A 12,624-nucleotide genomic window follows, 5' to 3' on the forward strand; every position below is an offset into this window, starting at 1 on the left:
AACTCAAGTTCCAAGTCTGAGTGTTGAAACAAAATTTCCATGGCATTTTAGCTAATCTGCAATGAAAGAAAGTCGCTCAGGACTGTCTGACTCTTGTGAACGCATGGACTGTAGAGTCCATGGATTCTCCAGGCCAGAATGCTGGAGTGGGTAGTCGTTCCCTTCTCCAGGGGATCTACAGTCCGTGGAATTCTGCAGGCCAGAGTCCTAGAGTGCATAGCCTTTCCATTTTCCAGGGGATCTTCCCAACCAGGAATCAAACTGAGATCTCCCACTTTGCAGCCTGATTCTTTACCAGCTGAGCCACAAAGGAAGCCCAAGAATAGAGAAGTGGGTATCCAATCCCTTCTCCCACACTTTGCGACCACATGGACGATACAGTCCATGGACTTGTCGAGGCCAGAATACTGGAGTGGGTAGCCATTCCTTCTCCAGGCATCTTCCCAACCCAGATATCCAACCCAGATCTCCCACATTGCAAGCCAGTTCTTTACCAGCTGAGCCACAAGGGAAGCCCAAGAATACTGGAGTGGGTAGTCTGTCCCTTCTCCCAATCTGTGCGACCACATAGGCCAGAGTACAGGAGTGGGTAGCCTTTCCCTTCTCCAGAGATTCTTCCCAACCCCAGGATCGAACCCAAATCTCCCACACTTCAGGCAGTTCTTTAGCTGCTGAGCCACAAGGGAAGCCCAAGAATACTGGAGTGGGTAGCCTATCCCTCTGCAGCGGATTTTCCCCCACCCGGCAGTCGAACCATGCTCTCCTGCATTGCAGCCAGATTCTTCACCAGTGAAGCTCTCAGGAAAACCCCTTACATGAATAGCTTTTTTTGCTCTACACCAAATACGAAATGCTCTCATTTCCAAATCCCTGAAAAACTCTTTGTGGTGACATCAAATAAATAAGAGTCGTTTTAGTTTCTTTTACAGAAAAGAAAGTCAAATTTATTTAATTAAAAATTAGCAAATGCATAAACACACACTGAAAAATACACACAAGAGCACTATGTATTGACTCACAGAAGGGAAATGCAGTGGTCGAAGACCAGTCAATATGGCTCGTCAGTTATAGAAGAAATCCAAGCATGTGTGTGCGCGCGCACACACACACACACACACACACACACACCAGATCAGGCACAGAAAAAAGAACCCAGTATTTTTCAACAGTACATTCAATCTACCATAAACAAAACTTCAGAATTAGTTTTCAAAGGTTCCTATTTTAATTCCAAAGATGCCCATCTCGGGTATAAATATACCTATATTTTCTAGTGGTTTACTGTTGGCTTATTTTAAATCTATTAGTCTTGTTACATGCAACTATTTCCTATATTTAACACCGGTTCATCTTCTGTAGCTTATGTCTCTAGCTTCAACCTGCCCAAAGTTTCTGGTTGGTAGGAAGACAGGTGCCTTATTCTCTGTGAAACTGAATGTATTGGTTTTAAACACTCGTCAGAAAATGTTTTATCACCATTTCAAGTCATGGAAATAGTTACATTGATGCTTAAATCGCCATTTTCTGCGAAAAGTTCCCCAACTCTGGGGTAGAAAACTAGGCAGTCACAGTTCAGAAACGCTGTTTCAATTCGCTCATGAATAGATAGAGGCGTGGCTTCCCACATCAATCGCCGCCTGGTACCATTTAGCTCAAGTCGATAAGTAAAATGTTCAGCTTGCTCGCGTGTTCCTATCAGCTGGACAGCGGCAAAGAATTTCTGGTAACCGTCGTGGATTTCCAGTTTCTCCAAAATTAGTAAGAACTGAGACCCAAAACAGGACTGCACCATCACCCAGTCAAGGGTACCAGCCAGATTAATGTTGACTGCAAGGAAAACGACAACTTCTCCCTCTAGGGTTATAACGGAGTTGTTATAGTGCTGCATCACATGTGGTACAACGGCATCCATGGCGCCTTGCCACCCACAGGAAGCGCCAGGGCAAGGGCAACGGCAGGGCCTGAACTCACAGTGCTCTTCGTGGTCGGCTTTTTCTGTGGGGGGCAAGGTTGCTCCGCATCCGGAAGAGGCGTATCTACACGGGAAGAGTACTAAATCGGCCACTCTCTCCATGGCCAAGTTGCGAACGGCTGTCAGCGGGCCCCGGCAAGTTGGACAATGGGTGAGCCTCGAACGACATTCACTACAAACGAGGTGGCCGCTCTGGCACTGTGTAATTGGAGGCAAGACATGGTTAAAACACACCGGACACTCAAAGAGACTCGCCAAGTCACTGTTGGACACAGTGTTGTCAGTCATTTCTGTGGGGGAGAGCGCACCTCAACCTCGGTCCTGGTTCACACACGCTCCGTCGTCGCCGCCGCCGCCAAGGCCCACCAGCGAGGGCCACGCCACCGCCCCTGCCTCTGCCTCGTGTCGGGAGCGACGCGACCGTGGCTCGCCGCTGCCGTCAGAGAGGGCGCCCACCAACGGTCGTCGCGGCTCGCGACAGCCCGACGCAAAGGGTCGTCGCAACTCGCGACAGCCCGACGCCGGCGTGCGGCGCGCTCCCAAACTCGCGCGCGCTCGCGCCAAATACCTCACACTGTGGCGGCCACCGCGGGGAAGCGCGGCCCGCGTGCCTGCGGCCCCAGGGGGCCAACAGGAATCTTTTTAAAGGAATAGGTCACGTTAGAATCTCAGCATTCCTTGCCCAGACCTATTTTGCGTGTTGGGTCATAGAACAGTTCTAGTCCTAGTAACTGTCTACAATCTGGTGACATTATGGGAAAAGTATGAAATGAGAACTGCAACAGGAATAATCCAGACTTTAAAAGATTAAATTAGTACTTAGCTACTTTTCATGTATAAAGGTGCTTTTCAAGCACTAATCGATCCGCTTAAAACCTCTGTGAGCATGGCTGGACTAGGAGAAACTCAGAGTTTGAAGAGAGAAAAGTGAGAAGTTTCTGCCGCTGCTGCTGCGTCGCTTCAGTCGTGTCCGACTCTGCGCGACCCCACAGAGGGCAGCCCGCCAGGCTCCTCCGTCCCTGGGATTCTCCAGGCAAGAATATTGGAGTGGCTTGCCATTTCCTTCTCCAATGCTTTCATGCATGCTAAGTCACTTCAGTTGTATCCGACTCTGCGCGACCCCTTGGACAGCAGCCCTTCGGGCTCCACTGTCCACAGGACTTTCCAGGCAAGAATATTGGAGTAGGTTGCCATTTAGTGGAGCTGTATTTTTCCGTAACTCATCTCCAGGCAGAATCTCCTAAATAGGTGTCAGTTAAATTCTGCTTATCTGAACAGTCAGGCTGTTCTGTAGATTAAAAAAAATTCAGTTTTGCCTGAAACCCTTAGGAATAACCTGAAGTCTTATCCCATAGTGAACCAAAATCTCAGAATTGAGAAATCAAGGAAGCCCAGAACTATCCTGGATATTTACATATTCAGGGTCAGTGATGGACTAGTATAAAACCAAATACACTGGTTTTAACTAGAATTGGACGTATTGCTAAGAAAATCACCAGTTACATCAGCATGTCTAATTCCGTGCAGGTCAATAATTCATTTCTGACTATGGCAGTTTCGTCAAACTTTTGGGGTGAGGGAATGCATGTGGGTGTCACTGACTGCTACTGGCAGGCCTGAGGCGTTGACAAGAGCGAAGACCAAATTGAAGGGAAGAAGTGGTTGTGGTAGAAGATCACCAACAAATTCATAAGATGTCAGCCATAATTTCAACCAGTGGCCCAGAGAGCAGGGAGATGAGTCTGTTAGAACAATGGATGAGTAAGAATAAATACAGGGAACAGGTCATGCTGGAAGTACAGGAAGAATTGGAATAGCGTATTCACGTGGGAATCGTGTCAGAAGCCAGAATACTGCAAGTAGATATACTCTATTGAAACTCAACCCAAGAAACATGTCAAACTCACGTGGGACATTGTGGCATGGAGCAACAGTACAACTACCCACACACACAGCACTTACACACACATGCACACACTTCTAGCCCCACCTGGCTGTTCTACATTTTTCCATTTCAGTATCACTTGCTAACATGCTTCACAATTAACTTAACCATGTTCTCTCGCGCTCCCTACAGAATGGAAGGTACTGAGGTAGACAGGTTTGGATGTTTTCTTCGTTGATGTATGCATATACAACAGTGCCTGGAATATGATAGGCTCTCAAGAACTACTTGCTGACTAAGTGATCTCTAAGAAATGAGTGTGGGAACTCATTCCAGAGTGCCTTAGTGAAGGGTCAAAACACCCTGAGCTCAATAGGATGCAGTATTCATGAACTGCTATTTCTATAGTCATGTGGACTCTGCTTTTAAGTACAGGTTCTTGGGACTTCCCTGGCAGTCCAGTGGTTAAGACTCCTCACTTCCCCTGCAGGGGGCACAGGGTTCGATCCCTGGTGGGGAAACTCTGCATGCTGCTTGGCATGGCCAAAAGAGGAAAAAGAAAGTACAAGTTCTCTCTGCTGCTTTTCAGACAAATCGAACGGAGACCCATCAAAGTGAGCTGAGGAAAGGGGAGAGCAACAGGAAAGGGGTTCAGAGGATACTGAAGGGTGAGGGCATGATCTAGTCTGTAGGGCCCTGTTGTCCATTGTAAGGATTTTGGCTTTGAGTCCAAGCGAGGTGGGATGCCACTGGAAAGTTTTGAGGAGTAGAGTGACTTGATCTGGCATATATTTGAACAGAATCTCTTGAGATGCTGTATGAAAAATAAACTAGAGGGGTAAGAAGGCCAAAGCTGGAAGGCCACTGAAGAGACTACTGCAATAATCCAAAACACAGATGATGATGGCTTGGAATTGAGTGGTAGCCCCAGAGGGTTTGAGAACTGGTCAGATGGAGGGTATCTTTTGAAGGTACAGCCAATGGGATTCCGTGATGGATTGGATATGGTGTTTGATAGAAGGAGAATGAATCAAGGAAGATGATAGTGGTTTTGCCCTGAGCAAATGGAAGAAGGGAAATATCATTTTATTGAGACAGGAAAAACTTGGTTGTTGAATGATTGAGGATGTTTAAAAAAATACTTTGGGGATTTTAATGCATTTTCAGATCATGTTTCTTCCTTTACTGAGGCAGGATGGTCGTGGTGGTGGATACTAATCATTTCACCACTGTTGATTGTGTAAGTCAACAAAGCTGTGAGTAGGGCTTTGAGGGGTTGATTTTTGTTTTTACTCTTGAGATTAAATATGATCCAGTACAAAGAATATTCAGAATATCTATCATGGAAGGAATAGATTTTATTATAGCAGATTAATGAGCACATTAAGATGAGTTCATTTAGTGTTTTACTGTGAAATTCACCAAAAGAAATGTAGTTTTGGTGTCTATTGGTCATCTTAAATTTACTGATACCAGGAAACTGTAAATTAAATATATGTATGCACACAAGGTGGAAACCACTAGCAAAAACAAGATCAGAGCAACAAGAAGCCACACTATGTTAAACTGAAAACACTACACGCACATAACTCAAGTTACGCTACTTTCTGCAAGGGAAATCTTAAGGAGTGTGTTACTGATTTCACTTTTGTGGAAAATCTGTACAAACTGGGTATGGTTAATATTATGGCCTTTGTTAAAAAAAAAAAAATTTAGGGACACAGTCATCTCCTTTGTTCCAGAACTCCACTTCTACTAATTTCTCCTGAGGTGATATTAAGAACATGCACAAAGATTTACCTCCCAGAGTGTTTCTCAGGGCTTTTGTTATAATAAAAATTGGAGACCATTTAAACAGCTAAATCTAGAGTATTTGAATAAATGATGCACATTCATTCAGTGGAATACTATACAGCCAGTTCAAAGAATATTGTCAAAGTGCACATATTAGTACACAAAAATCTGCCTGACATATTGAGTGAAAAAACAAGTTAGAAAACAAAATTACGTATGACCCCATTTGAAGACTTGTGCAGTTATTCTATTTTTGAACAGAAAAATTCTGCAAGTGGATGCCACAAAATGGTAACTGGTCATCACTGGTGGGATTATGGAGAGTTTCTATGATTATCTCTATTTACTAAAATAAATCTGTACTACATTTACAATAAAAATATACAAATGCATGGAACAATAGTGATTACATTAGACAGAGATATTTCATGCTTTAGAAAGATACACAAATCTTGTTTTCCCTGGAGACAACCCTTGTTCATGAATCACAGGATAAACCTTTAACTGCTGCTACTGCTGCTGCTAAGGCGTTTCAGTCGTGTCCGACTCTGTGCGACCCCACAGACGGCAGCCCACCAGGCTCCCCCGTCCCTGGGATTCTCCAGGCAAGGACGCTGGAGTGGGTTTCCATTTCCTTCTTCAATGCATGAAAGTGAAAAGTGAAAGTAAAGTCACTCAGTTGTGTCCAACTCTTCGCGACCCCATGGGCTGCAGTCTACCAGGCTCCTCGGTCCATGGGAATTTCCAGGCAAGAGTACTGGAGTGGGATGCCATTGCCTTCTCCGAAACCTTTAAAGGATAATATTACTGGCACTCCCTGGCTGCAGTGTTTCTGGTTGCTGCTGCTGCTAAGTTGCTTCAGTCGTGTCCAACTCTGTGTGACCCCATAGACGGTGGCCTGCCAGGCTCGCCCGTCGCTGGGATTCTCCGGGCAAAAACACTGGAGTGGGCTGCCATTGCCTTCTCCAGTGCATGAAAGTGAAAAGGGAAAGTGAAGTCGCTCAGTCGTGTCCGACTCTTCTGGACCCCCTGTACTGCAGCCTACCAAGCACCTCCGTCCATGGGATTTTCAAGGCAGAGTACTGGAGTGGGTTGCCATTGCCTTCTCTGATTTCTGATTGAGATTAGTATAAATAATGAGTCGCCAAATTCAGGGCTCTCACAAAAGGCCCTTCCAATGTGAGAAATGTGGCTAAAGCTCGTATGATGAATTTGGTGTTTCAGCAACTAAAGTAATTATATAAGCAAATAACAATTAGCATGAATTCTCAGAGAACCTTGTGTGCTTTTTCATTAGCTACACACAAAAAAAGCAGGGTGTGTGTGTGGGGGTGTAGATTTGGAAGGAAACTTTCAATAGAGATGAGAGAGCAGACAGCCAGTATCTTTAGTTTTCTCACCTTTCTCTCCATCTGGCCAGGCAAATGATGCAGAAATGGCCAACAGTAGATTATGCTGGGTGATCAGGGGCAGAAGCAACGTGGATAATTGAAATCCACTGATAATCCAGAAACCTAATTTTACCAAATAGTTGCAACCACCTCGTGGACAGAACCCCTTAGTAGAGCTGCTAATGAGAAGCATAATTGAGTGGTTTGAGTTCATCTGCTTTCAGTTATCCTTTGCAGGTGCTAATGAACAGTGAGGTGGTCAAAAGGCTGTCAGGCAAAGGGAGTGGTAGGAGCAAAAGCAAGACATGGATAAGACCAGAAACTGGATAATCAGCCTCAAAATGGGTGAGTGGACTACAGTGAGGATCAGCTCTTGATTACCTGCTTAACTAAATTCCACAAAGATATATGTCATGAAAACAGGTCTTCATATTAAGGGTTTTCATGTATGCAGAGTCTATCTTGGCTGACATGATTTGTCTATAGTCTTAGAAATTCTCTATACTGCAGTGATTTTCCTGGACAGCAATGATAGGCTATTTACTGTCAGAGCACAGCTAATCAACTGCAGGCTCCTCTGCTAAATATGGCCAACAGGCTGCTTATGAGTCAGGACTCTGGCAGACGGCCCTTCTTTTGGACCAATGGGAATGTGATTGACTCTCTCCCATGCCTTTCTGGGAGACGATATAAGCATTGCTGGTATCCACGTCCTTTTGTTTTTATTATTCCTCCAAATTCATGCTTGAGTAAACAGCCTTTGGAAAGTACTGTTATGGTGAACATTTTGTGGTTTATGGTAAGCATTTGGTTTTCAAGAACTGTTGAAAACAAATGTTTCTAGAGTGCAGTTATTTGCAAGTATTACTCAATAAACTCTAATATTTGTAACTAAAACTCTATGTTTGATTAGCAATTAAGCTCTCAAATAGTTATGAAAGTAATTTTCTTTCATAAGGCTGTACTTTAGGACAAATTACTTGATACATTCACTAATATTCAGAGCTTCTCAACTATATCTACATATGATGATGAATGTAGCTCTTTGTGGTGGTAGCAAAACTGATTTCCATTTTTGGCAGTAGCTGGAGAAAAGTACACTATAAACTATCTGATATTTGTAAATAAAACTGTAACTGCACATGAATATTTATTATGTTTTCTAGAGCAATTGTGAGAGTAATCTCCATTTATAAGACTTGTTTTGAGTAAATGAGATTTTTAATCATTTTAGTATCAACTGTTCTTTCTTGATGCTGTCCTATGATAGTGTGTCCCTTTGCCCATATTGTGAGTGAAAGGGCAAATGAACTAGTTTCATATAATGTGAATTGTTTAAGTCACTTGAATATTCTCAATAACTCATTAACTTTTGCTTTCAGTTCAGTTGATTTCAGTCACTGGGTCACGTCTGACTCTTTGTGACCCCATGGACTACAACACACCAGGCCTTCCTGTACATCGCCAACCCGCAGAGCTTCCTCAAACTCAGGTCCATCAAGTCAGTGATGCCATTCAACCATCTCATCCTCTGTCATCCTCTTCTCATCCTGCCTTGAATCTTTCCCAGCATCAGGGTCTCTTCCAATGTGTCAGTTCTTCGCCTCAGGTGGCCAAAATATTGGAGCTTCAGCTTCAGCATCAGTCCTTCCAACAAATATTCAGGACTGATTTCCTTTTGGATTCAATGGTTTGATCTCTTTGCTTTCCAAGGGACTCTCAAGAGTCTTCTCCAACACCACAGTTCAAAAGCATCAATTCTTCGGCACTCAGCTAAAGCTGAGGGGTCCATCTTTATTTATGGTCCAACTCTCACATCCATACATGACTACTGGAAAAACCATAACTTTGACTAGACGGACCTTTGTCAGCAAAGCAATGTCTGCCCTTTTTAATATACCGTCTATGTTAGTCAGAGCTTTTCTTCCAAGGAGCAAGCATCTGTATCATTTGATTTCAGGGCTGCAGTCACCATCTGCAGTGATTTTGGAGCCCCAGAAAACAAAGTCTGTCACTGTTTCCATTGTTTCCCCATCTGTTTGTCATGAAGTGATGGGATCTGATGCCATGATCTTCATTTTGTGAATGTTGAGTTTTAAGCCGCTTTTTCACTCTCCTATTTAACTTTCATGAAGAGGCTCTTTAGTTCCTCTTTTGCTTTCTGCCATAAGGATGGTGTCACCTGCATATCTGAGGTTATCCCTATTTCCTCCAGCAATCTTGATTCCAGCTTTTGCTTCATGCAGCCCGGCATTTCGCATGATGTAATCTGCATATAAGCTAAATAAGCAGGGTGACAATATACAGCCTTGACGTACTCCTTTCCCGATTTGGAACCAGTCCGTTGTTGCATGTCCGGTTCTAACTATTGCTTCTTGACGTGCATTCTGATTTCTCAGGAGGCAGGTAAGGTGGTCTGGTATTCCTATCTCCTGAAAAATTTTCCATAGTTTGTTGTGAGCCACACAGTCAAAGGCTTTGGCCTAGTCAATAAAGCAGAAGTAGATATTTTTCTGGAACTCTCTTGCTTTTTGTATGATCCAACAGATGTTGGCAATTTGATCCTTGTTTCCTCTGCCTTTTCTAGATCCAGCTTGAACATCTGGAAGTTCTCAGTTCACATACTGTTGAAGCCTCTCTTGGAGAACTTTGAGCATTAATTTGCTAGAGTGTGAGATTAGTACAACTGTGCCGTAGTTTGAAGATTCTTTGGCATTGCCTTTCTTTGAGGTTGGAATGAAAACGGACCTTTTCCAGTCTGCGGCCACTGCTGAGTTTTCCAAATGTGCTGACATATTTGGTGCAGCACTTTAGCAGCAGCAATTTTAGGACTTGGCATACCTCAGCTGGAATTCCATCATCTCCACTAGCTTTGTTCATAGCGATGATCCTAAAGCCCACGTGACTTCACACTCCATGATGTATGGCTCTAAGTGAGTTATCACACCAGCATGGTTTTCTGAGTCATTAAGGTCTTATGTGTATAGTTCTTCTGTGTATTCTTTCCACCTCTTCTTACTATCTTCTACTTCTTTAGGTGCATACCATTTCTGTCCTTTAGTGTCCATCTTTGCATGAAATGTTCCCCGGGTATCTCTAACTTTCTTGAAGAGATCTCTAGTCTTTTCCATTCTATTGCTTTCCTCTATTTCTTTGCATTGATCACTGAGGGAGGCTTTCTCATCTATCCTTGCTATTCTTTGGAACTCTGCATTCAGATGCGTATATCTTTCCTTTCCTCCTTTGTCTTTAGCTTCTCTTCTTTTCTCAGCTATTTGTAAGGTCTCCTCAGACAACCAGTTTTCCTTTCACAGTTCCTTTTCTTGGGGATGGTCTTGATCACTGCCTCCTGTCCAATGTCACGAATCTCCATGTATAGTTCTTCAGGCACTGTATCAGATCTAGTCCCTTGAATCTATTTGTCACTTGCACCATGTAATCATAAGGGATTTGATTTAGGTCATACCTGAATGGTCGGTGGTTTTCCCTACTTTCTTCCATTTCAGTCAGAATTTGACAATAAGGAGTTCATGATCTGAGCCACAGTCAGCTCCTGGCCTTATTTTTGCTTCTTGTTTTGTATAGAGCTTCTCCATCTTTGGCCACAAAGAACATAATCAATCTGATTTTGGTATTGACCATCTGGTGATGTCCATGTGTAGAGTCGTCTCTTGTGTTGTTGGAAGAGGGTGATTGCTATGACCAGTGCATTCACTTGGCAAACCTCTGTTAGCCTTTGCCTGCTTCATTTTGAACTCCAAGGCCATAGATGCCTGATAGTTCAGGTATCTCTTGGTTTCCTACTTTTGCGTTCTAGTCCCTTATGATGAAAAGGCCATCATTTTTGAGTAGGTCTTCATAGAATCGTTCAACTTCAGCTTCTTTGGCATTAGTGGTTGGGGTATAGACTTGGATTACTGTGATACTGAAAGGTTTGCCTTGGAAAGGAACGGAAATCATTCTGTCATTTTTGAGATTGCCCCCAAGTACTACATTTCGGACTCTCTTGTGGACTATGAGGGCTATACCACTTTTTCTAAGGCATTCTTGCCCAGAGTAGTAGATATAATGGTCGTCTGAATTAACCTCACCCGTTAGAGTCCACTTTAGTTCACCGATTCCTAAAATGTCGATGTTCAATCTTGCCATGTCCTGTTTGATCACTTCCAATTTACCTTGGTTCATGGACCTAACATTCCAGGTTCCTATGCAATATTTTTCTGTACAGCATCGGACTTTACTTCCATCCCCAGTCACACCCACAACTGGGTGTTGTTTTCACTTTGGCTCCATCCCTCCCTCCTTTCTGGAGTTATTTCTCCAGTCTTCTCCAGTAGCATATTGGGCACCTACCAAGCTGGGGAGTTCATCTTTTAGTGTCATGTCTCTTTGCCTTTTCATACTGTTCAGGGGCTCTCAATGCCAGAATACTGAAATGGTTTGCCATTGTCTTCTCCAGTGGACCACGTTTTGTCAGAACTTTCCACTATGACCCATCCGTCTTGGGTGGCCCTACACGGCATGGCTCACAGTTACATGGAGTTAGACAAGCTGTGATCCATGTGAGCAGTTTGGCCAGGTTTCTGTGACTGTGGTTTTCATGATATCTCCCCTATCATGGAGAAGGATAAGAGGCTTATGGAAGCTTCCCAGTGGGAGAGAGTTAATGTGAGGAAACTCAGTCTTGTACTGATGGGTGGGGCCATGCTCATTAAATCTTTAATCCTATTTTCTGTTGATGGGATGATGGGAGGAAATAATTTTCAATTCAGTTTCAAGTAAATATTTATCAAATTCTACCTAACTGAAAAAACCATTCCCCAAATTTCCACTTTAGCAAACATTTGGGTAAACTCTAGCCCAATTTACTCCCATGGAAAACAATGGTATGAGTCGATGAATTGTAAAATTTATTCATATTAAAGACTTGCTCTGTGCCTGATCTGACAGTAAGTGCTTTATATATATTGACTCATGTAATACTTTGGGGAGATGGTACTATGACATCTCTAATTTATTATAGATGAGACCCAAAGATTAAGTAATTTGTCAAAATTCACCTAGAGCTCTTAAGTGGCCGGGCTCAGATTTAAATCCAAGTAGTTGACCTCTGGAGTCAAGCTTTGTAATTCTCCATGCTGTATATTTCATTTAGATTTCTGTGGCCTAACATACCCAACCTGAGTATGACAACTGTTAGATACTGCAGGACCATCTTCCAACTTTCTCTCTGTTCACTTGGCAAGTGTCTGGCTCAGATGGTAAAAAAATCTGCCCACAATGTGGAAGACCCAGGTTTGATCCCAGGGTTCAGAAGATCCCCTGAAGAAGGGAAAGGCTACCCATTCCAGAATTCTTGGGGATTCCCTGGTGGCTCAGATGGTAAAGAACCTGCCTGCAATGCAAGAGACCCAGGTTTGATAGCCAGGTCATGGAAGATCCCCTGGAGAAGGGAAAGGCAACCCACTCCAGTATTCTTGCCTGGAGAATTCCATGGGCAGAGAAGCCTGGCAGTTCATGGGGTTGCCGAGAGTCAGATACGACCGAGCAACTAACGGTGCATTCAGAAGGGCCACAGAAAT

General features: G+C 43.6%; 1 protein-coding gene across 1 annotated transcript; it reads right to left on the reverse strand.

Annotated features, from left to right (window-relative positions):
- Positions 1-1,359: 1,359 nt before the first annotated feature.
- Positions 1,360-2,465, reverse strand: LOC108634455 (E3 ubiquitin-protein ligase SIAH1-like). Its single transcript, XM_018044156.1, has one exon. It carries the CDS (start codon positions 2,258-2,260, stop codon positions 1,481-1,483), a length of 780 nt encoding a protein of 259 aa, XP_017899645.1. The 5' UTR covers positions 2,261-2,465; the 3' UTR covers positions 1,360-1,480.
- Between the last annotated feature and the right edge of the window lie 10,159 nt (positions 2,466-12,624).

Source organism: Capra hircus (assembly GCF_001704415.2).
Source record: "Capra hircus breed San Clemente chromosome X unlocalized genomic scaffold, ASM170441v1, whole genome shotgun sequence".
Taxonomy (NCBI): domain Eukaryota; kingdom Metazoa; phylum Chordata; class Mammalia; order Artiodactyla; family Bovidae; genus Capra; species Capra hircus.

Excerpts from the sequence above, each read along its gene's own strand:
- LOC108634455 (XM_018044156.1), bottom strand. The coding sequence starts at position 2,260 with ATGACTGACAACACTGTGTCCAACAGTGACTTGGCGAGTCTCTTTGAG.